The sequence below is a fragment of the Onthophagus taurus genome, chromosome 1 (genome assembly GCF_036711975.1).
Source record: "Onthophagus taurus isolate NC chromosome 1, IU_Otau_3.0, whole genome shotgun sequence".
NCBI lineage: Eukaryota > Metazoa > Arthropoda > Insecta > Coleoptera > Scarabaeidae > Onthophagus > Onthophagus taurus.
This window is the reverse complement of record NC_091966.1, coordinates 33,573-59,386: the sequence shown is the minus strand read 5'-3', so window position 1 is coordinate 59,386 and position 25,814 is coordinate 33,573. Positions and strand designations below refer to the sequence as shown.

Below are 25,814 nucleotides of genomic sequence, written 5' to 3'. Positions count from 1 at the left end.
ACGTCAAAATGATTATTACATCGAATTGAATTAACTTTAATCATAATACACTTTTTTCTTATAAGAATGTAAGTTAATTCGATTTGTAAATATGCGTATTAAGTTGCCTACTTAGCAGTTCATTTACTGTTGAGTTTCAGTCGAATTCAACCTAATCGTACACCTAGCGCCGCCATTTCGACTGAACTACCATGTAAACATATCAACCGTTCCTACCGATAGCGGCAGTGCGATCGCAACCTCCGTGTGCCGTATATCGTGTCTTCGCGCTAATCAGATTTACACCTGACCGTATAACATCATACACACACACCGTGTGTGACCTTAAAAACAAGTGACACGCCGATCATATGGTTGCTGTTATGAAGTTCTTCAACGTGAATTAAAAGACGACCCTTTCGACAAAGATCTCGCCTTATTGGAACATATTCATCGAGGTAAGTTAACAAGTGAAGATCTCTTCTCGGATTTAAAAATTGTCGTCGACGTCGAGTATTGATTTGTCGGCGACGACGGCTTATCTGTCCAGACGCGATGTTTAGCCGGGGGCAGTTGATATTTTTTTTTTATTTCCTTGCGGTAATTAAAAATAGACTTGGTTCAATTTAAATGGTTTGTAGGATGGTGGAGTTTTGCTGTTAAGTCGCTACTCCAGTATTGATTAAACAAGTGTTTCGGACGTTGTTGTCATTTTAAGATATTCTTGAACGTGATTTTTACGATTTTACATGTTTGATAGTAAGATTGATGGAAAAATTGAAGAATGTTCTCTTTACGTATTATTCTATAAATATTGGTAGGTAGGAATTAGATTATGAGGTACTCATAACATGGTTAATAGAAGACATGCTGCTGATAGAATACAAAGTTTACGTTCGGATTAGGGAAACCTTTGAATTACAATACAAAATGAACTAATTGTCGAGGTTGTACTTTTTAAATCTATTGAATTCTAAAAAATTATTTTGAGGCGCCACAATATCTTTGATCAATTTTAGGTTGATATAATCTTAATTACTGAGCCTCGGTCGTAAGCGACCTCGGCTTAATTAATCCAGTATACATATGTTATTGATGTTTATTTTCGTCATTTCTGTAAGGTTTTTGATACGAACTACTTCATCTATCATCATTACTTACATATATTTCAAGTAATAAGTTGGGCAACGTTCATTTCCATTAGGATTCTTTTCTTAACCACAAAATATTGTCAGATTACTTATTTTTTCTGGAAAATTATGATCAATATTATATTCAATCTCTTCATTAAGCCTTATGTCAATTTTTGATTGATCTAAGCAAATTGCTATTTAAATTATAAATATTTTTTATTCCTTGATCGTCGCCTGCAGAATCTTTATTTATAAAAGCATTGCAATAATAATGTTTTATTACACACTATGTAGAATTCGGACGATGGTTTCTAAAGAAAAATCGATCGAGTGGTAATAAAATTTAGTTAAAGTTCAAATAATGATACAATTTATTTGTACTTCCCAGATCAATCCTTCGGATTTAAGATTAAACCAAACTTATCATTTATCGTATTCATTCTCGGTATACATAACATTCCCCGCAGATCGTGAATTTACCAAGAAAGTTTATATTTCCACAATTCCCCAGTATACGATGACGTTTCAAGGATACTTGAATATTGTGTTGTATTTGTGATTTTTGGCTCCATTCCGAGACAGAATTTCATAAGGACACATAAATCACGACGAACGGTCACGTTTGTTGGTTATCGAACAAACACCACACGCTTTTCATCCTCCTCCTCTTCTACCACCTTCATCGCCTAGGCCCTTTTTCAACGCAAACGACAAATTTTATGTGACAAGTGTTTTATTGTAAACGAATGTTTGATTGATTAATAGAAATATACAAGCCATATTGGTTGATTTTCATTGTTCATTGTGTACGTGATCGTTTGTTGGACAATTTTTTAATTTATTTTAAACCATAACATTGATTTAGTTTCGTATTTTCGTGTTGTTTCCATTTTTAGTTCTTATCTTGAATCGTGGTTACACTATAGTTTCTTCGTGTAAGTTGTAACGAAGAAGCTGCAGAGAATTTCATACACAAACCCGTTTAGCATTTTTTCTGTCGCCCACCCGACTGAATGTCCTTCGAATCTTCGAGTTACAGACCGTTCTTATTTTATATATAAACCCGTTCGTTATTATTATTGTCCATATCGGCGCGGGGCTGTAATTAGTCGGCTTATTACTGTCTATGGAAAACTAAAATAAGAATTATGGTAGCGGTTATCCAACGTAATCTTCCAGTTCGCCACCAATACCCCAAACGGATATAGCAGTAAATTTAACACTTCGCAGAAAACTAATAGCTTTGCCTTTGGTGAAGTTTATCTATCGCGGTTAGTTTTCCAATTTGTTATGTGCTCTATTACTGATAGAGACGTGCTGTAGTATCGGATTCTCCTTCCAGGAAGTTTGATAAACCGCAGATGTGTTTCAATTACTTTGCATTACTTTGACATAAAAAAGTGTTTTTAGAAATGTGGTCATTTTAATCTCTTCGTTAAAAGTAAACATGCGCAGGATGTTTTTTAACAGATAGAAAGAAAATATTAATCCTACATTTTTTTAATGACTGATTATTTAGAACATTTTTAACTTTCCAATAACGAAAATGAAGTAATAAATACTTATCGCTTGGTTACTTCATGAAACGAAATATTTTTGCTATTCTTTTATGAAACCATACCGATAATTACACATTCTTAAAGAACGTTAATTAAGTTAGCCCAATTCATGCAATAGCTCGATAACAACGCACGAAAATCTCTGATAAATTGTTACTTGCTGCGAAAGAAGTCGATAATCATAGTTTATTAACAATATCATAAGTCAAAAGCGTCTAATAACAACAATGAAAAAAAACCTACGCGCTATTTCCATAATTTACAATTCAAATTATCGTCTTAAAACGGGTCTGGGGCTAATGAATATCTCGCGAGATTATTGTTCTTTTACGTGGATAACATAAACTTGACACGATTATAAAGAGAAGTGAATCTATTGCAAATTGCAATGTAACGGTCGGACATACTAACCACGTTTTTTTAGTCACATTCTTTGAAGTCTCAAAGGAATTTCTTCGACGCGAACAGGTTTCGGGTGCGGATGAACAACGATGATGATTACTTTCTTCTCGGACGATTGCCGCGTAACTTAAAAAAACCAAAAGAAAAGAAGACGATTAGTCTAATTTATCAACGTCGCGTCATCTTGAGATTGCCTGATGGGACAATGGCCTTTTGCGCGGGCTGTTATTTTTTTCATCGTCTTTTCTTTTCACGCATGCCAACGTATTGTAATTATTGTAACCATCGAGGTGTGCAATATTGATAAAGTCGTTTGTATTCGATGTAGAAAAAAGTTTACTGTGGTCGCTACATCATGTCCAACATTTTAATTAAACACAACGGGACGCTTTGGTATTTTTATTGGTATTCCTGTAACCGTTTTATAGATTTAAATGGTTTGAAAGTATTTTTTTGTTACAAAAACTTTGAAATAATATTGGTTTTTGTTTCTGTTGTATTTTTTTTGTTGGTTTATTTATTTGACGTCATGAAAAGAGGAGAAATTCTAATAATAGAGTGAACACTTGTGTGCACTCAATACGCGCAACTAAAATTTCTATTTATATCCTTTATGATTGTTTCACAACAACACCTATACACAATAATATTTATTTACATAATTCAGAACATTAAATAAATCTAACTCATGTTTATTTAAATCATTTATTTAATCATTTGAGTTGGGAATTAAAAAAAAAAAATATTAATAAAAATATTTATTGATGTACCTCAAAATAACAAAGACAAAGTAAAAAGAAATGAAAACAGAGTACACATTGAATAGATAGGAATAAAAAGGATATTGAAAATATTGTATGTGTGACAATGTTTTGACTTCACCATCCTCCGTTAAATTTATTAACCTCTTTCAAAGGTACAAAGTGTACCGATGCCGATGCTTTAAAATTAGAACAAAGTTTTACGATCCGCTCGAATTGATTTTATTTGTATTTGTTGGTTTCGTCCCGGGACCTTCTCTGACCGACTTCGTATATACTTATAGTTTCTGTGTGCACTTGCGTTACGGTTAATTTTAGTCGTCTCATCATCCAATTTAAATGCCACCATCAACGTTGTCTTCTTGGATTCGTCTTTAACGATTAAATTGACCGGTAATTACAAGTAAATTGTACCATCTAATAATCTAACTGGTACTTTCTTGGTGCTTTTCTGTCCTCTTATTTTATTAAAGAGAAATCGGAATGGCGAGGAAAGTATTTTTATTACCCTTTCGCGTATCCATTTCCAAAATAAGTAATTTTATTAAGTAAAATTCAAGTTTCTCTCTGGTATTTATATTCTCTTTTCTCCTATTTAATCGCCAATATGTGTATAAAACGGTTTCGATCGACCGAGTTTCGTATATAAAGATGTCGAATATCGCACATACATTGTCGTGGAAAACAAAATATAATCATAATTACAAGTAATTGATAAAGTTAAAAAATTGAAAGTCATTGACCTGTTGCCACTTAATTGCAGCGACATACAGACTTTCTTATCTAAAAATTAACTATCTTTTTTGTTCTTATCTCCCACTAACATGTATTTACAATTTATACACCGTATACTAGGACAACCCACATAAACAATAAAAACAACGTAAACAATAAGCCATTAATCCTAAAACTTAGAGGTTTTCTAAATTTGTAGTATAAACGACATTCGCGCGTATCTCAAGGCCTTTGTACCAGCTCATTCATACAAAGTGCACAATTCACATTTAGATGGTTGCTTACGATACAGTTAAGTCCCGTCGACCGGCATGTAATTAAACGTACACGGAAAAAGCAATTCATTACATAACTTACCAACTGTATGTATAACGCAGTTATATTAATGTTGCCGTTGTAACAGCTCATTTTACTTGTAAATTTTGTCGTGTCAACTATCATCTAGTTTAAAACTATAGGTTTAAGGGGTAATTTTTAAAGAATTTCTATTTAATTTTTGTCTTTTAAATAGATACAAACGGCTTCAATGTTCAAGTTACTTTTTTAATTGGGCATTTAAGTTTACATTAGCCAAGTTAGTGGCTATTATCGGTTTGGATCATTTAAACTTTATATATTGTAGAAAATTTTAAGGAGAAATGCTTTAGTTGGTATCAGTTGGAAAGTGATCAAATAACAATTCCATATTAGTAAATAGGAATTAGTTCCAAACAACTTTCGTTCGCACGTTCACTCGGCGAAGAAAAAAAAATACAACCTGTTTGCTTCTCTACCTCGCCTCCAAAATGAACTCTCTGCCTCCACCGCAACCTTATTAATTGTTTAAGAAAAAAATACCGACCCACTTCTCACTCTTACTCAGAGGTCTTCTCTTCTGTACCGAATGCTCACTTGCTACTTCCTACTTATCTCAACAGAGAGAAACTTTATTATGACAGATTGTTGGATAGTGTAAGAAAACCCAGATACCACCCAGTTTGTGCTGCAAAAGTCATCTTTTATCTGACGGCGAAGAAGCAAAACCACAAACTGTGTTTCGACGTATATAAACTTTCTAAACGTGAAAATGCAGAAGGCCCACGGCAATCGGGAAATAACGATTGAAATGTTTTGACAAGTTCAAACAGACAAAATATGCATGCGGGTTTAACGATTATTTAGGTCATTCTATTTATCATGTTGTGAAAAATAAACATTTTTCCCTTATTACTTTTAATTTTTATATAACCGTACATAAATTTCTGTCGTTAAAGCGACCACTTGTTTATGTGGTTTTAAAATAAATGTGAACTCTTCATAATAATTCTCCTTGCTGCAGGAAAGAACCAAAACGGCCGCCGATGATGTCGCAACGATATAACGAAGCAACTTCTGACTGTTTTCTCACAGAATGTAGGACGTTTATGACCTTTCGCACGCGCAAAATACAAACGGTTGACTAATATTTTTTTAATAAACACGAATAGATATCGGTGTATTACGCCGCGACGTTTTGCAACAAACTCTGTTATTGTTTTGTGTATGATCAAGTTATCGTAAGTCATAGGTTAAAACTTTATCTAAAAACGGTAGGAAGAAAATAGACGTACTCGGAAGTAGAGCTATCGAAAGATTTTAAAGCAGAATAAATGTTCATAATTTTAATATAAATGGGAACTTTTATGGCGCTTCTTCGGTTTCCTGATGAATAATAAACTTTTTCATGTAGTACATTATAGTTTTTTAAATATTGGTACAGTATCATATTAAAGCGAAACTAAAGATTAAAATATTAAATAAAACAAAATTATATTAAAATATAATTAAAATAATCTTTTATTACAAACAAAACTTGTAAAGTGCCGTTAATAAAAAAGAAGCACTAGTGTTACTAAATTTTGTGTCTTTATGTGTTCTAATTGCTCATGTTAATTTTGAGAGGAAAATACTACAAACACGGGGATCGTGTTTTGTCTATATCAAGTTATGGGATAAGGTTTTTCAATGTTTGAAAAGAAAAAGTGCAGTTTCTAAAGAAATGATATGTTGACCATCACGACGTTGAGCACTTTGCAGCAACTTTGAGTTTCCTTATCTGTACTTTAAGCTGTTTTGCGAATTGATTTCAAAATACATACATTTTATTGAGCATTCGAATAACCTACATTTCACTGAAAAAACAACATTTCAATCAACTGATCGAATAACAGAGAAAACATTTATACGATTCTCCAAACATAAACTGATTCCCGTTTATTTATGTTCACTCGGAAGGAATTTAGACAGGAATTTATAGCCGCATTGTTTTTGAAATCCCATTCATTCACCTTTCTATAAAACCGTTCTATAATTATTTAAAATTCATAGATAATTAAACTATAACGATTATTATCTATGATAATAACTAATTTGTATCACAAAAATAACTGCTACAACAAAAAATGTACCCTATATTTGTAAAGACTAAAACTTTAAAAGCTATTGACCGATAAATTTATTTATAAATCCTTCGTCGTTGGTTTTCCCAAGATACATAGAAGGTAGCGAGCAGCAGCCTCTTCGAAACCATATGTACACCAGTTAACAGTCCGCGTGTTACTTCGAACAGGTTTGATTTTTCTCCCGATCGTCCACACGAACAGTTACACGTTTGCTCTGGCGCTCCTGTTCGGTAATCGGTCAAGACATAAGTCGGCCATTTAAAAGGTCTGCCGAGCAACGGCTTTATTATCAATTCATTTTTCAATCTGTAGAAAGCCTTTGAGGCTTGTGCCTCTCTTCTCGCGTGCTTTCGGAGAAGATCCACGTTTATGAACATCTCCGTTCAAGAAAGTAGAAGATAGATATCTATACCCTTTTCTTTCTTTTACATTAATCTCTCTTCTAAAACCACCGAGTCAAGTAAAATACCACGAATCTACATCTCGAGAAGAGTAGTTTTCTTTTTAACTTATGACAGACGATATTTTAATTCATTTGCACCATGAACTCCGATATGCGACGATTTTTCACCAATTCTTGACCATTATCACCAAAGCGCTTTCAATAGGGAACTTAAAGTATTATACTGAACTAAAATTAGCACTATCACTAGAACTAACAGCCGTGCGTCTCTTAAGACGGCTAAACCCAAATGTTTCTAGTTCTAGGTTTAGTGTTAGATCTAGCTATAGTTCAATAAAAATATACAGTAACCTGAATGATATCTGTTTTTTTCTCTGATCGTTCCCGAGTATAGTAGATTTATCATTCATTCACCTGTATGTAATAAAAATAAAAAAGATTAATGATATGGGCCACTCTGTTATTTTTTCTTCATGATGCAAATGGGTTAAGATTATCTTATCTCTTTAAACATTAAAATTTAACTGGCTATATTTGAAAGAACGTGACTGATCCTTGAAGTTATTTTTAGTTTCGGATGAAAAGGATATCCACGTAGATTTGGGCAAAAACATGAAAAATGAATAAAATAAATTTTTGTCGGTATGTGGTAAAACAAGAAATACAAGTTGACATTATGACGAAAGTGTCACGTCACGCTTTTCTTCCGGTAAACGTTAGTAAAACTTGTTTGACAGTGAATTTAAAAGGTCAGGTTTAGTACACATGAAAAAGAAAGTATTTTTTATATTTTTAATGATTCCAACTTGAACGGTACCTACCTCAAAAGGATTTATTGTTACCACTGAAAAGTAAGCAGCAAAATTTCCTTATTGCTTCGCACTTGATGAAAATTACTATAATCGCACGTCCAAGATCGCGATAACTGTATCTTGCTCGTTATGATTACAGGTAACAAGATTCGACAGTTCTGATTCGAATTTACGACCGAAATTACATTTCAATTTTATAGAATTTTTTCCGATTATTGATGACACTAAAAACCTTGTATACGACGCAACAGTTTCTCAGCATCGATATTGATTAAAGCTTGTCAATTGTAGAAAAAAGCTTGAACGCCATTTCTTTTAGATCCTCACCATTTTTGCCGGCCGTTTTCGGGGAAGTATAATCCGTTTATGGTGAGACAACGTCGGCGAAGGTGTGTATATGGAGCCGGACTGCTTCTGGCTGCTCCGTTTTAAAAGCAAACGTGACCTATAAACTGATTGTGTTATACCTTGCAACTTCTTCTTCTTCTTCTTTGCTCTTAGGAAAAACAAACCAGGAGACTATATAAAACATTCAACGATCTTTTTCGCGTACTACTACTTCTCTATAATAATTTAACAAGATGGTGGAGACCGTTTGAAATTTAAATTTTTCTATTTCCTAAGACCAAAGAGTACGAATTCGTTCCACAACTCTTTAGACCACCAACACTCTCGCGGAGATAACCTGTTTGAAAAGAAACGGGCAACGGGTCAGTCGTTTCTTTCATGGTCACGTAAAGAGATACAGACAACCATCTGCGTATGAACGAGCTGCGAGCGTTGAAAGCGCGTGATTTGTGAACTTAATTGCGTAAGTGTTGGATATCTTTTCGTTCATCATATTCAACAGATGGTTTACATCGTGTTGTAAGGTGTTTAATGTATATAATAAAAACAATTTATCGAAGCGATTGATTGTGTAATTTTATAAAATAGTAATTCAAGGTAACAATTTAGTAAGTTCTACAAGCAAAATTAATTTAATCGTATTTTGGCTATAGCATTTAGACTTTGACTGAATTATCGGGCTTTACTCAGATATTTTTAAGGATTTAGTCTTGCTTGTTTAAATTTCAAATGAATGGAATGTAATATCAATAAACAAAAAAATTAATTCTTTATCTCGTTCTCCCATTTCACGCTTCCTCTTCGATATATGCGATTGCTGTCACAATACGATCGACTAACCTTAACGCCGGTAATACACTATCATAGTTCTATGTCATAGATCTATCATTATATTATATCTTCGATGAAAAATATTACTGTGTAATGTACTAAATATTATAATATTGTGTACTATCTGTGATATAGAACTATGATGGTGTAATACCGGCATAAGCGCGGGTCACACTAGGCTGCTTGCCGGCCGCGAGTTGTGGAAGCTGCTACTGTCAGCCATCAGTCAGCTTGGTGTGAGCATTAAATTCTCCGCTGGCGTCGCCAGCCAGCGAGTATTTGTCAGTGGCTGGTGAAATTGGACATGTCCTATTTTGGTGGCCAGGCAGCGGCAACTAGCAAGTCACGTGAATCACTCGCACCTGCTACCATCAGTGAGCAGCGCAGTCTGACCATTCGAGCAGCGCATCAGCAGCGAGTAAATCAGCACGTTCCACGTAGTCCTTTGTTTATGTTTGATGTCTGTTCTGTTAACCCATCCTTAACAACTGCTTAATTAATTGTTTACGTGGACCCACAGACGACATGGTTGCTGAAAGCGACTAAACGAAATGGCGAGTAGTAGCAGGCAGTGTGACCGGGTTGTCCGTCGCTGCTTGCTGGTGCTAGTGTGACTCGTACTTTAGTTTTACCAACCTAGATATACTTAGGAGTAATATTTTAAGGCAAAAGCCTAAAATTTTTAGTCTGGTAACTAAGGTGAAAGTGAAAGTTGCGCCAATCTTATTCCAGAACTTAAAAAAAAATTGTCTTCATTATAAAATATATAGTTTATTTTTGAAGGAACGTGTTAAACTGAGGAAAAGTAATGAAATAAAGCACTAGGGTGGTATCTCTTTAATAAAACAGTGAAAAAGAAGCTGGTATTCATTTACTCGTGTATAGGGAGAAGTAAAAGGTCTCTTCTCCGCTTATTGTAATTGCGAAAGACCGTTGGTAATTTACTCTCAACCATTATCTAAACTGTATACCGTTCGAAGCGCGCATAGTTGGCCGTGGTCGTGTATCTGTAATCGCGATCTTTCATGACGCCGACAACCATACACAGAACCGGATTTATTCTATTTATTTTCACAAAAGAAAATCTCTAGTCCTCTTTTATTTATTATTAATATTATCTTCCATTTATATCAAAGGATTGTAATTTAACTATTTTTATTATTATTTTAAAATTTAGTATTCTATTATGATATCTTATAATATTTTTCTTAAGTACATCTCTGCTGTATATATAACACTTTGCTTTTCTCGACTATATTCAGTGAACAGGTTACATACGCTAACTCGGCAAAAGCCGGTTTTGTCTTCGACGATGTTCTTAAAGGAAAATTGGATTAAAGTTGGACGGAAGGTTTTAATAAGGTTGCATGCGGATTTAAACCGTTGAGTGGTTCGGAATTGCATACGGTGAAAGTTATAGAAGGCCTTTTTCACTTGTTCACTTGACTTTCCTCTCTTGGATTTATCGTCGATTACCCCACGTTCTCGCAGGTGTCCTATATTATTATCTTCCTTTTTTAGTGCACGCCGTTATCTTCATAAACATCATCTACTAACCTCATTCCACACAAATATTTTCATAAGTTTTAATTCTCTTATTCTTTTCCATTTATTTAAATATACGTTAAAAGTCCTATATGTAATATACGTTAAAGTTTCTAGGATAGCGATGAAAAATTATAACAGTACCAGGGTCTGGTTTGATACAACGTCGGACACAAAGCGGAACAAAATACTGCAGGCACGGTTCTTGCATTTTTATGCGCTCGAAATGTAAACGAACCGCGTCTGACCGTTAGCTCTGAAACCCGTGTTCTTTCAGGCGCCGGTTTCAGTCGAAATGTCAAATTAATCGTATTCGGACGCCTTTGTTACCGTTTGTCAACCCGAAAATAGCGTCATAATGGCTCTTTCTAAATAGAACCGTACACAAAACGTCAGAGGCCGTTGATGTGGGTTCACCCCAAAATCGTGCTAAAAATAAGCACGATTTATTTATTTATACAGTTTTTAAATAATCTAAGTCATATATAGGACGCAGACGTGTATGTACATATGTATATATTTTAATAAAAAATAACGTTGACAGAGATATCTTCACATGCCTGAGCTTGTTAGTTTTACGTTACACCGAGCAACTATGTCAAACAGATCAAATTAACTAAATAGGATCGCTCTCTGGATGGCACAAGGGCAACTTTCCATAATAGCTCGCGGTATTTGAGCAATTCCTTTAGGGAACTATGTCGTGCGTGTTAAACAGACGTTTAGGCTGCCGTTGTCCAAACTGCACCCAGCTTCTCGGTTCAATTCCTGTTTGAACCCACCCCGGTAAACACAATAAAGTAAAATAGCTTACGTGTTCCCTATACCGTGTTTAATACCTACCGAACTAAACGTCACAGAAGATTGCGACAATGTAACAATGGGTAATTTGCTTTCGGAGAATGTATACAACTTTCCTTCTCGTTTTCGAGACGTTTTCGTTTGATAATAAACGACGCGAGGTCTCCATTTTTTACTTACTCGTTGCGTAATTTCAAGTAGGCGTACTAAGATTTTGCATAAATCTCGTGCGATTTTCAAACAAAACTAGGAAGAGATCCGTACGTACAAACAGTTTCCCTTCGCAGTTACGTAAAGCAACTCTCGTGTTTCGTCTGTGTATTACCTGCAGGATGTGGGAATGTCGTTTATGTATATTGTCGTGCCGTTTTTGATTGTAATTTGTGATAACCTCACAAAGTAACACAATAAATATGTATTATAAACACTTTTAGAACCATTTTTGGTTCAGTAATCTTGATATAAGATAACAAGCACATTTGTCACAACAGTGCTAATTACTTAACAACGTCCAACTAGTCCTTGTAAATATAACTGAAGTGATTGTGAACATCCCCGGACGTTGAAACTGGATAATTTTTGTATTGGGTCATTTGCTGATAAAAATTATAATTGTTTTTATTTTCAAATATTTTAATATTCTATATAAGTTGGTATTTATCAGAAGATTTGTTTTGGTTTCAACTTTAATCATTTTCTTTTCAAGTTTTCCAAGTTAAAAAAAAATCAACGCAAAATAATCTCAATTTTTCTTACATTAATTCGTTAATTCTTCGTTACGAAGGCTTATTATTTCATGGATGTGGGTCATTTGAAATGTCGTTCAAACACAGCTTTCGCATTAGTCCAAATGTGGCCTGAATTAGGGTTTCGGCACATGTTTCTGGAGAACCCTAAAGCGAGGTTATAAATTTAAAACTTGAAGGAAATAAATACGCGTATAATTAACTTATTTTTATGGCCTGGTTTATGTAAAATCTAGGCCAAAACAACATTTCCTTATATCTTAGCTAGTTTCTCGATTAAACGATGATTCATATTAAAATATATTTATATGAAGTGAAATACCGAAAAATTCCCACCTTATCTAATCAGTTGGTTCGTAATAACTCCGATATTTTGAAGAAAACGTGTTTGTCGACAGTTTAGTATCAACTTTAAAATTATACGTACGGCCATAGTAATATCTTGTGATTCCCTTTAATTTTATAAAATTTCTTTTTTCTAAATATTCTGTGGTCGCCGAAACGTTATGTAAGTACTTACTACTCTTAATAATTTCGCTTTAATTAAATAGAGACATGTGCCGTCGATGCAACATTCAAATCTTCGACGTAAATATTCATGAATCTCTTTGAAAGTTCCGTTATATTGCTTCAATCGTCTAAAATCCATCCGGGACATGATACCACAGAATGTTGTTTCACTAAAAATTTTGAAACGTTATCACAGCTAACCTTTAACGTGCCCTTTCGGTTTAGAAAGAGGAAAGTTGAAAAAATTTTCAAGTGTAAACGATTAATTGATAATAAAACTGAAAATAAATTAAAACGGGGGATAAATACAAAAGAAAATAAATAATAATCGAATATAAAAAAATAATTGTTTATTGTTTTATTTTAAACAATGGGATATTACTACATTGCTTTACGTGTTTACTTGCTCAATGACAATGAATTTGAAATGTAGTACAATGGCGAAAAAAAAACTCGTTCTAAAAACCGACCGATATTCCCAATTAACGCCGGAATATGTAACGATGGCTTATTACTCTTATTACAGTTCGTGAAAGTAAGATTTCGCTCAACGGTAATCGCACAGAAAACCTCGTTTTGTAACCGCGTTGCACGAAAGGTGCAATTTCATCAATCCGATGCTTAATCTACGTCTCTATCCGCGTTAATCGCAGAAAATCTCTTGAGCAGAACGACTCGGTCTTATGCAATAACTTTTTTGTCAAGAAAACTAGGCATTCTTGAACTTGCCACGTGCTCTGATGAAAAATATTTCATTCAACAACTTGAAACGATTAAGTAGAACTGTATTTTATTACTATATCCTATCAATTCAAAGAAATATGTTTTATTAAATATAAAGACACGTTTTATACTAATTAATAATAACATTGTTCTTATAAATTTGTTTTTTTTTTAATGATAATTGAATATGGTGTTGTTCCTATTATAAGTACAAACATAAATTCACAAAATATCCTCAATATACCTTCTACTTCGTGGTAGTGCAATTTAAAGTAATAAAACTTAATAACTTCATTTAAGACTCACTCTTTTTTCTTTACTTTATACAACTTCAAGGTTTTCTATTATTACTTAACTTTCTTTACCTTGCTTGGTCTTAAGAAGCATCTCTTAAAGTTGTGTTGTCGCCCGCACGAGAAACTTAGGTGTAATAAACGTTTTAGTTTCGGGTATTCAACCTAATGTCATTCCAAGAACGTCCGTAAAGCCACTAAAAGCCCCGCTATTAGTCATACCTATTTTGCACATACAATGGAAATACTCGTTAAAGAGAGAACTCGTCAAGAGAGAACTTGCTGAAGATTAGAAGAAATTAAGTTATGCGTCAGAAGCGTTTCGAGAAATTAGCTTAGGGTTATAAAGAAAGCGCAAACAAGAAGTGTGTAATTCTTTGGTTTGGATGAAAGCTCGCAAGGTGTTTGATTAGTCCTCGATTGATCGCAGCGGCCACATCTACGTCTCTAAGTTATGTTTTCATTCTTTTTTTTTTTTCTTAACGGGTCCAATCTCTCTTCCATTATTGCTTCTTTACGGTCTATCGCAACAGCTGCGGAACGACAGATGAACAACGTCGTCACATGTCACTTGATTGGTTTCCGTATCTGTTTGTCTAAAAGAGATCAAGTGTTCGTATTATCCAGAGATTACAAACAATATTTTCACGTTATTGAATTTCTAAGATAAGATTTTTTTTTAATTCCTATAATCTTAATCGTTATCGTTTATTAATAATTCTGGAATTGTTTGTTGTTGTAGAAAGCAGGAAATAGTACATAAATGTTTAAAGGTTTTCATATCGAAGAAGGAAGTTATGATATTTCACAATATTTATACCTACGTTAAATACGTCTGGGTATGTTATTTATAATCAAGAAATCTTAAAATACAAGTTGGCGCGCTTTGAAACACCTCATGAGGAATGCAAGCAATTTTGTTATCTTTGAAAAGAATTCGTGATTTATAGTTGCTATTTGGAAATGAATATGTTCTAATAGGCGTAGCCCTTTCCTAATCGTTTAAATTGAATATTTATTACCATCGCAAAGTCATTCTTCAAACCAGTATAAAGTGTTAAAATCCTTCTGGCCGCACGGTCCAATTTCACTTTCAAATCGAGACCCTAACACGGCGTGAAGTTGAAGAACCTCTTCCGTTCGGTCTTCTCCGAACCTGAGTTGGAGATTTTTTTCCATCACGGTAATAACCGGTATCTCTTGCATATTGCATGCTGTTACGTAACAGGTGTTCACTGGATTCATCCTCATACGCGTTTTCTCTTTGGATACGACGACGCGACGTCAAGCATATGCTAGACAGCAGAATTTTCCTGTTGTAGTCGTCGTCGTCGTTGTTGTTTCCACGTCCATGGATGACGACAATGGATGAATATTACGAGGAGAGCAACTGGCAAACGATTCATCCGTTTTTTTATCCTTTTTTGTAGAGTAAAAACTAGGTGTACTAGGTGAAGTAGCTTGTTGAAAAACGGGAAATATCGATTGAAAACGGTTGAATGGTGCATAGATTCATAAAAGTACAATGGCTACAGCTTTTTACTGGATTAACATATAGAGAAAAACGTTATTTCGAAATGGTTTTTTCTTTTCTATTAAGGATTTAATCTTTTTTATTTAATAGTTTTAATATTTTTATTTGATTAAAATTATGAATAATATTCAAGGCATTAACGGAAAGGAATGCACGTGAATTAATATCCTTCTATAATAGTTAATTCTATTCCATACTCTTTGTTTTCAATATCTTCATCCAAATAAAATAAATTCCGATATATTGAAAGTAATCTGAATCCAATGTATTTCCGACGTTTTGATATGATTAGACCGATTATGGCTTATCTTAGTGCACACTTGGTCGATCTCAGTGTTACCAAGAACCGATAAATTTAAGAGACATCAACATATAATGTTTTAAGATGTAAAATTCGTTTAGCATATAACAGTTTCTCTTATCTATATATTTAATTGATATAATATGTTGTGTTTAGGAAATAAAACCTTGAAATTTTTATAAAACTATAGATATAGTGAATATTTTAAATTCTCTTTTCAGAACAATTAGCATTATAAATACGGAAATAATCATATAGCAATCAATAAAGTATGACATCTTCATGTTAGTTGTGGTTATAGATTGTAAAGGAAGGTGAAGCGCTAGGAGGTACTATTACAAATAAGGAAGTTAGTAGTTTGCAATGTGGCCCAGTTCTCTCGCGGTATGTGTAAATAAATTGGCTCGCGTTTAATGTCAATAACAGCAATGAGACTCACAGAGAGGCCGTTTATCTCCTCCCGTTTTGCCAGTCCTGCTGGCCGTCGGCGACGACGCCTAATTAACCCGCGATGAAAATGTCGTATAGGCTTTCTAATTAACGGGTTGACGGTACCACGACCAGTTACAATCGTATCGCTATACTTACGACTCGGACTAATTGCTCCCGCAGTCGTAACAACGCAGACAAATTAATGTTGATGTGTTTGAATTGTTCGCAATGAAAAAATACACAATGAAATGCCACCTGAAAGAAAAAAAGGGGAAAATGTGAGACGTAATGAAAAATCGAAACGAAGTGTACCTACTTTTCGTTTCTAGTCATTGTGATTCGTGATCGGTGGAAGTCTATTTAAGATAGCAATCGCATTTTCTTGACGTTGTTAGAGAGGTTTCTCACAATCTCCGGTGATAATTCAATTCAATTTTAACGACTCTTCAATTCAAACAGCCAACAGCTAAAGAAAACTTGATGTTGAGGACGCAATTTTGAATCAATTTAGACTTTCTAGAAGGACGTTAACGGTTTGATTTTACCTATTTGTACTTATTTATACGTTTCCGTTGAAACTAAAAATAAAATAAACACAATTCTATTGTGATCCTTTCGCAAAATAAGTAAAAAATACAAAAAGGAATTACGACGGAGTTATATATAACGCTCGTCGCGAAAATTTGATTTAGCCGTATTGGATGTTTGCCAGTTTCACCATCGTCCTGCCTGCCTCTTCTCCACAAATTTATTCTCTGTAACTCGAAGCCCCTTCGGGTAAAACCGCGGATTCTTGTTTTAATGAGCAAATTTCAATTAATACCAACATGAATCTCCTGGGTGTTATATTCTGCGAGAGAAGTAATTCCAACTAAACATGATAAAGTTATGATAATTGTAATTAATTGTAAAATTATAACGTACCAATATATTTTTGAATAATTTAACACTTAAAATTTCAAAATTTATATTACTAATTATTATATTAATTTTTAACAAAAAAAGTTTAATTGATTATTAAATTTTAGAGCAATACCATAAGCTATTCTCTTAGAGTTTACCGTTAAATGCTATTTAGAAACGCATACACTGTTCGTTCGCATGACAAAACCCCATAAAATAAAACTCGGTAGCTTAATCGTATTCGTTTTTCAACCTCTACCTTCTAACCCTATTTAGTTTTTCCTGGCAATAAAAACTTTTTTTTCATGCTAAATCAAAACGTATGCGTGCGTAGTTCTAAAAACGTACTTACAATTTATTTTTCTTTAATTTTCAGATGTTATCGATTGTATAATTATCAAAAAATAACTTCCCAGATGGAAATACGGATAAGAACAACGTCGTCACCTCCAGGACTATTTTGAAACAATGCACGCAATATCGGGTCACCAAGTTGGTTTACTGTGCAAGAAGAGAACTCGGAGGATTTGGAATACGTAGATTTTAGACTAAGCTCCAGATGGGGGCTAATATGGGAAAAAATGCTTCTCTTTTAGACGCCCTTCCATCCGGACAGGGAACGTTACATGTGGTAATGCTAGGTTTAGACTCGGCAGGAAAAACCACTGCCCTATACCGTTTAAAATTCGACCAATATTTAAACACAGTGCCTACAATTGGCTTTAACTGCGAAAAGGTCAAAGGTACTTTAGGTAAAGCAAAGGGGATTAATTTTTTGGTATGGGATGTGGGCGGTCAAGAGAAATTAAGACCACTTTGGAAATCGTATACAAGATGTACCGATGGGATAGTGTTCGTTTTGGATAGTGTCGACGTTGAAAGGATGGAAGAAGCGAAAATGGAGCTTTTAAGGACAGTTAAATCACCGGAAAATACCGGAGTTCCGATTTTAGTTTTGGCTAACAAACAGGACCTCCCTGGTGCAAGGGAACCGAGGGAATTGGAAAAACTTCTCGGTTTATTAGAGTTGGGTGGAAATGCTGGTTCGTCGACAAGTGGACATTTGTGGCACGTTCAACCAGCCTGTGCGATAACCGGCGACGGTTTGCACGAAGGACTCGAAGTTCTCTACGAGATGATATTGAAACGGAGAAAATTGGCGAAAATGTGCAAGAAAAAGACGCGATAATTATTTTCTGCTAGCGCGCGAGTGTTCGAACGTGTGTTTTTTCTTAGTCAATTCCTACTGATTTGGAGGGAATCATTTTCGGGGTTGGATATTAATCCTGAAATCCTGCCTCTAGTCTGTGCCGCATTATAAATCACTTGCCTTGTGTGATTTTTGTCCGCCGTTGCGTGTGGGTGAGAATGAAAGACTTGCACAATAACATCGAGAGGCTATATAGCCGTAAGAAAAGTATTTTAATCACGTCCCCTTTCTACTACTGTTGATGATTGATGTATTTTGCCATAAGAAAATGATATCTTTTTAGAATAACAAAAAAAAAATGATAAGTAAAAGAAATTTATTAATTCCAATATTTGATCTTAGTGTTTGTTGTCTGTTTCTGGTGATCATTAAAATTAGCCAACTTTACAAAAAACCAAATTTAATTTAACGTGTATTTACGAATTTATTTGATTTGATAGGGTGCGTAAAATATACCGCTTCTATTTATGACTGATATGGTATATTTAACTCAGTTTCGCAAAATCTTACAACGTTGCCAATGTATTTACGAAACAAACATGGGATTTATAAGTAACACAATTTCTAAAAAATATATCATGGTTAAACCACAATTTATTGAAAAACTGCACAATTGACATCACTTGATATGACAAAATGTTAACGTTAAAATAATTGAAATATGACGAAATGTTTACGCTTTCATTTTGAATTATCTACTTCTGTTTTCAAGTCATGAAAGCAAAAAATTATAAACAAACCCAATAAATATTTTTATGCATCCTATCACATACTTTTGGTTAAAACATTTCCTAGCTAAAATTAATAAAAACTTGATAAAAATTAAGATATAAACGAATAAATAAAACTAATATATTGTGATGATTAAAAAGAACAATGTTAATGGAATGTCATATCGTAACAACGTAGGAAAGAAATTGAAACAGATAAAATATAGTATGTTCAACAAAAGCAACTTGAAATTTTGATTAACCGTACGTTATTAAATCTGACGAATAGGAATTTATATTAAATTTATTGAACATATTGTATTGATTTATTTATTGTTATTACTTTACACAGAGCTTAATGTAGTAACTACAATATAGTAACAAAAATTCTTCAACCCTAATTATTTTCAATTTACTTTGCGTAAAACCAACCATTTAGAAAAATAAGCAAAGTAATAAGCAAAACGAAAGTAAATTAATAATGAAAAATCCTTATAAAAAAGCTGTCTAAATGAAACCCGTCTAATAAAAAACATTGGCTAAAGGAAAGTAAAATTCTTTACTACCCCAAGAAGCGCTTTATTAATGTCTGATGTGCAATTCCTAGTTGTTTAGATGCTCTTGTATTTCACGATCGAATTTTTATACTACAAAGAAATTATTTAAATGAAAATTAGGATTGAAATTCACTGAGCCATAAAATTAAGAGCTGGCAAGTTTCGTTTCGTCGACCGTGGAATACAACCGCGTTTTTTACCAATACCAAAGGTGCTCATTTAGTTGTAAGTAGGTTTTAGTTTTGTATACCGTTAGGTCGCGCTAACCGAATCGCTGCAGATATACTGTAATTATTGCTTTTTTTACTTTTTCGCGGTGTTACTAAATAGTAAATTTTGGCGAATAAAATCTTGTAAACTTCTTTCTTTAATAAAAATGTTGTTAAAAAATATAATGAAATAACAAACGAAACTAACAAAAAAGGCTGTGTATTACCAACGGGATTTTTACTGCTACTATTTTTTAAAACCGTAAATTTTGTATATAAAAATATTTAAAAAAAATATTTTTTTTTGTAATTACAGTATAAATGTTAGCTTCCCAGACCAATTTTGAGGTCAATATCGCGAACATTTCTCAGCGTGATGTTGCTTCGTATTTTTGTTATCGTTGCGTAGCGCCAAATCAGCATATCCCTCTCTACATGTAAAACTATTAAATTGTTAATAATTGTTTAATGCCTTGCGCGAAAAAATGGTCACGTATTAAACGAGTATAATAAACAAATTCATTTATTGTATAGGTATTTATATTTTCGCCATGTCTGATATGATTTGTACATATGTATCTAAATGTAATAAAGATTCATTATTATTATTTTATTCCGTCAATAAAATTATGTTTGTTTTCTATTAATCACGCATTATTTATTAAATATTCCAAAACAACCACCAACATCCGGGATGTCAATGGTACATTTCCCTTTCTTCAAATAACGGCTGCTATTTCTATTTATCAGGTACACAGCAATAAACCATCCAATCGGGATCGAATGCGAAGAGCGGCTTTTGTGCTCAGTTATTGAACGGAAACTGCAAATTCTCTGCTTGGAAGGTTCATTGTCTACAACGTAATCTCGTAATTCCATATTCTGAATCTGGTTGGCATGATTACGCCAACGATGCAAATACACCCCTCCCTACCCTTTCGTCAATTAGACGATGTTCTAATTGGACTTACAATTTCCTAATCAGAATGTCATACAATCGAAAATTTTCCATTAGTATAAATTTTAATGATCAAATTTATACCAATTTTCTTTATTCAATTCAATTTTAACGTCTTGAATATTTTTTATTAAAACGATTGTAATTGAATGAATTCTCAATAACGATTTTCTATTCAAATCATATCCATATAAAGTGATGTAGTTGAAAATAGGTCGACCATTACCAGTCAGTTTACAATCCTTCTCGATTCAAAAAATCACTTGTCTATTTCCGACCATTAGAACCAAACGCATTATCCCGAACAACGTACCGGAATTATAGACTCTCCATCCCATCGGCGAGCCCTGTGTTCAAATCGCGTTGAAATTCCACTGCGAATAGAACGCGACCTTAAATCATAGCTTGCAGTGAATAAAATTGTTGGGAGGTATTTTTATTCTTTTCATATTTTTTTTTTGTTAAAGAGGAAATCATGTAAAGGTGACCTTCCGATGTGCGGTGGCGCATGAAACGTTTTTGTACAAAGGACCTTTTAAATCACAGGAAGTCCGGAATTCTACTACGTACATGTTGTTTCACTATGTACGTAGGGAAACAATAAGGGAAAAATGGTTTAGCAGAGCAGCGAGAAAAACCGCGGTATGCGGAGATAACGGAAGTCGGGTCAAGCTCTAGATATGTGTGTCAGCATTGATTCAGCTCTATCCGTTTGGCGAATAATTAATTTCGAGACGTGCCCCAGAATCAGGAGAGCACCGAAGTAGTCCTTTTGTATCTAGCAAAATGCCGCGAAGCGGTTTTAACTCCGCATACCAGTCAAAGTCAAGTGTGCTTTAAAATATAAAAGCTACTGTACGATAAAAGAAAGTCTTTTGTGTTAAACAAAGAATTTCAATTTAAAACAAAATCTTTATTAATAAATTAGAGTGTATAAAACAAAAATTGCTTTTCGAAGAATTTGAAAAAGTTTAAATAAAAGAAATTTTGTCAATTAATCATCCTCATTATCGAAATTTCTCACCAAATTATTCACAGCTTCATCTATCTCATAATCTGTTACTTCATCCGTGTATTTACAGTAATCAGTGAATAATTCTAAATATTCACTGTCATCACCAGTATGATGTTTTTTAGTTACCTTAGCTGTTTTGGCTTTATGAAGAGGAGGGGTTCTATAAGGAAAACCTACAAAATAATAAAACAATATGTAGAAATTAATGAAAAAAGCATTGAAACATACGTCTTCTAGTCTTCTCAAACGGCGGCCTCATCACTCTCTGTAACATATTGAACATATTTTCCACTTGCACCACTTTTCTAGAGGCATCAATAGCAATCTTCATAACCCTCGCCTCTTCATGGTAACACTCGGTTTCAGCTTTTCGAACTTTGTCCTCCGGAAGCTGGTCGAGTTGAAGTATGTAGTAACGATACTTCATTTCGATGGCTTTCATCATGTCGCTGACTCCTAAACTGGCGTCGTTCGGAGCAACTCTTGCTTCGTAAACATCTTCAACGAATACGTACAAATTTAAGATTTCTTCGTCAGAAATTAATTTTCTGAATTCGCCGTTAATCAATTCCATTGCGAGTTCTTCAAGGAATTTCGCACGTTGCTCTTCCCACCTATTACCATAAATGAAAAGGGGATGTTTTAATCAAAATTGGCCTTAACGGAAATTGGAATGTCGATTGAGGGTCGATATTCCACAGAGATAGCCCGACGATGGATTTCGAATTTAAAGAGTTTGTAATACGAGATGGGGAGATTTATTGGAATGATATATAATTAGTGGTTAATGAAGAAGTTAATTTTTTGTGTTGCTTTCTTCAAAAAATAATAAATTTCTACTTACAAAATCTCGCCACTTAAACTGTCGATGATATCTTGTACTGCATTTATTTGTTCATTATACTTCTTTTCTGCCAAATGCATACTTTCTCGAATTTTCTCCAATGGAATAGCTAATTCTTCAGAATGTAATAACGAATTTAAATTTTGCAACTCAATAAATCTGAACACTTTCAATAATTCGTATGGTTCTTTAAAATATAAAACCGGATCTGTTTGAGTTCTGCAATCTTCTAAAAACGTTTCAATCATATTTTCCAAAGTGTTGGTTTCCCATCCTGTGTGTTGCCTGTATTTTTCAAAAACGCAACTTTCTGTTTCGACCAAACTTAAATGAGAAGCATTTTGTTTTAAATGATAGTAATCGTGAATTTTCCTCCAATGCATAGGACTAACCATGTACAAGAACTTTTGATACATTTTACAATTACGCCATTTTTCTTCTAAATTGTAAACGGCAGCTTTTAAAGCTCCGTAATCTTTACTCAGTTCACGAAAAGCTTCGTACCTTTCGTAAGACTTGTTCGTTTCTCTTTCGGCTTGCCTTATTAATTCCATTGAAGTTTGATGGTCGTGTGAAAGAAACGCTTCGAAAGTATCCACGTATTTTTGATAATTTCCTTTGATTTCGTCTAAAATTCTTTGTTCTTCCATGAAATTTTCTTCAATTAAAAGAACTTCATCTTCACGATACCCAGCAACAACTCTCGCTCGTAACGATTCGCGTAGGTCGTGTACGTATTCACGAATATTCCATTTTTCCCCAATCGTTCGACCTTCAACGATCGTAAAAAAATCCGGATCTATATCCAAAATTGTTTTCATGCTCTGCGTACCCGGTTCTTTAACATATAACCGATTTAACATATCCAAATTTTGTCTGGATGTATAATTATTCCTTTCGTTACACTTTAATTTCAATTCTTTTATTCTTTGTTTATCGTTCCACGCTCTCGCCATCGTTTTATAAGAATATGTTTCTAAAGGTTCCGGATAAACAAAAGGAGAAGGTTCGTGAAGAATATCTCGTTGGTTATCATCGTTTATTCCGGTTCCTTGTGAAAAGTAATGATCTTTAACTACGTTTTTGTTACCGAAAATTTTTTGAAGAGCCGTTTTTGCTCTAATCTTTGGTTCCGGTTTCGGTTTTATCTTAATCTTCTTTCTTTCAGGTTTTTCAACTAAAGTTACCTTAAGCATCGCTTTTTTCTCCCGAAATTTTTCGGGTATCACTTCAAGATTTTCCATTTTATGTTAGGTTTTTTCCAGTAGACACAATATTAAAAAAGAACTTTTCAATGAGTACGTCAAACGAATTTTCTTGCTGACGTCGTTGTTACTACCACCAAATCGATCGATCAAGTGTTTCTATGGATACATTGCATGACCGGTTGTGGTAGTGGAGGCTTTTTTTGAGTGAAAAACATGAATACGTTAGTAGGAGGGTGATGAATATTCAGTGATTCTTTTTTTCTGGTTTTATTTTTAGATAGCAACCTTCTTTTAAAATAAATTGACTTGTTTTATGAATAGAATCAACGATCGCGTCATTTTCTAATACACCTAGGATTAAGTATCGTACTGACTCTAAAATTATTATAATGAACTTTGATGAGTAGACAGGAAGTGCAACAACTGGCGCCAGAATTAATCGAATAGAAACTTGGTATCAAGGAAAATAATGTTGTGAGGGTACTGGATATTCTCGAATTATAGGAAAAGCACTGCGTGTCTTAAAAGATTTTGGAATCAATATATTTGCTATAATAATCTTTTTATTGTTGCGAAGAAAAAAACGAAGATTTTATAACTTTAAATTAAATATATTTATGTACACATTTTTATAACAAAAAAACTTTATTACGCCTTCTCCTAAAGAGTAAACAGACAAAACAAACGGAAATAACTCGTTATTGACAATAACAGTGGAAGCATTATAACTTCCTTCGGATGATGACGATGACTTCAACTTCGACGTTCTTTAACGACACCAACTTGGTTTAATAAACAAAACTGATATTGCTTTGTTGTGGGTCCATTTCCTCGAGTTGTCTGCTTTTGCAATTCTCGAACACGATTCAGTCCGAGCCAAATATAGAGCTCGAAGTTATTGTCGTTCGCAAAGATAGACCGCTACTCACTGCTCACACACAAATGCATACAAGTCTTCCCACGACGAAGACGTAGATATTTTTCTTTGGATTTTATTTTTTTAAGGTGAGGGCGCGATGTGGATTAAGAGGGACACCTGAGGTTATTTACGGTACGAGTTATAAGAAGCAGGGGCATGATTTTTGGGGGGAGACCGTGACGACCATGTGTGTGTGCGCGCCTCGTTTCTTCGGGAGGGACGATGGGCGTAGGAAGTTGTCGTCTGCGAACATCTGGATGCTGGTCGGATCACTCTGCGCGTTGCGACATTTCGAGAGGAAAGGCAATAAGAATTGAACTGAAAGTGTTTTGTTGTGGTTGATGCAAGAGGACCAAATGTAGATTTTAATAAGTGATGAGTCATAAAAATCGATTTTAATTTTAAGACTACAGAATTTTTTTAAATAAACGCAAATGTCTACTCCAAATTTTGGAATAAACTAATAACATTACCTTAACTTTAATGTTTATGTAAGGTTGAATTCATAAATCTGATATTTAAAGATTTTAAAAAACCATCTTCAAATTAGTAAATACTAGGTAAATTTGCTTTAAATTGCTTATTAACAATATTTCAATTAGTTTTTAAGATACCGAAAGATTAATTATCCTAACAGTTATGTTTAAGGTTATGCAAGTTTGCGTTCAAAAATTGATATTCAAAATGGTGAATCTTAAATAAATTTGCTTTAAATTCCTTTTTGTTTTATAACGATTGAGATACTATTCTTTTAATATCTGTTTTTAAAGTTTTAATTGTTAAAGATATTAAAATTATTAAAGCATTTATGCCACATTAAATCTATATTATATTTGATTTAACACGTCTTTTATTTACCATACCGTCCCCTATTTTAGTTAATTATATCGAGGTTATGTTGTACTACTAAATGGTTACTGGTTGTGAGGTTAAAACAGAATCTTATTAACCATAAAGAATTGAAATGAGTCTCATCACGCGCATCCACATCGTTTAAGTCGCAAGCTCATTCT

The 25,814-nt window shown here is 33.8% G+C and overlaps 2 protein-coding genes across 3 annotated transcripts; one reads left to right on the top strand and one right to left on the bottom strand.

The window, feature by feature from the left end:
• The first annotated feature begins 208 nt into the window (after nt 1–208).
• Nucleotides 209–20,504, top strand: LOC111415559 (ADP ribosylation factor-like 4). Of its 2 annotated transcripts, none has more exons than XM_023047289.2 (2): nt 209–437; nt 17,548–20,504. In XM_023047289.2, the coding sequence occupies exon 2, from the start codon at nt 17,731–17,733 to the stop codon at nt 18,358–18,360; it is 630 nt and encodes a 209-aa protein (XP_022903057.1). In that variant the 5' UTR covers nt 209–437; nt 17,548–17,730; the 3' UTR covers nt 18,361–20,504. The 2 variants fall into 2 exon arrangements, with proteins under 2 accessions (XP_022903057.1, XP_022903058.1); XM_023047290.2 differs by lacking the exon at nt 209–437 and adding an exon at nt 12,884–12,983.
• A 1,203-nt stretch (nt 20,505–21,707) lies between these two features.
• Nucleotides 21,708–24,027, bottom strand: LOC111415578 (coiled-coil domain-containing protein 38-like). Its single transcript, XM_023047324.2, has 3 exons — nt 22,675–24,027; nt 22,059–22,444; nt 21,708–22,003 (listed from the first exon to the last, which is right to left on the bottom strand). The coding sequence occupies exons 1-3, from the start codon at nt 23,916–23,918 to the stop codon at nt 21,810–21,812; spliced, it is 1,824 nt and encodes a 607-aa protein (XP_022903092.1). The 5' UTR covers nt 23,919–24,027; the 3' UTR covers nt 21,708–21,809.
• Between the last annotated feature and the right edge of the window lie 1,787 nt (nt 24,028–25,814).

What these genes read in the sequence shown, in the direction of transcription:
- LOC111415578 (XM_023047324.2), bottom strand. Translation starts at nt 23,918, where the DNA reads ATGGAAAATCTTGAAGTGATACCCGAAAAATTTCGGGAGAAAAAAGCG. An exon ending in AGTTTAAGTGGCGAGATTTT is followed by an intron (nt 22,445 to 22,674) that starts GTAAGTAGAAAT and finishes TTATGGTAATAG; the next exon opens with GTGGGAAGAGCAACGTGCGA. An exon ending in GTTTGAGAAGACTAGAAGAC is followed by an intron (nt 22,004 to 22,058) that starts GTATGTTTCAAT and finishes ATTATTTTGTAG; the next exon opens with GTTTTCCTTATAGAACCCCT.
- LOC111415559 (XM_023047289.2), top strand. Translation starts at nt 17,731, where the DNA reads ATGGGGGCTAATATGGGAAAAAATGCTTCTCTTTTAGACGCCCTTCCA.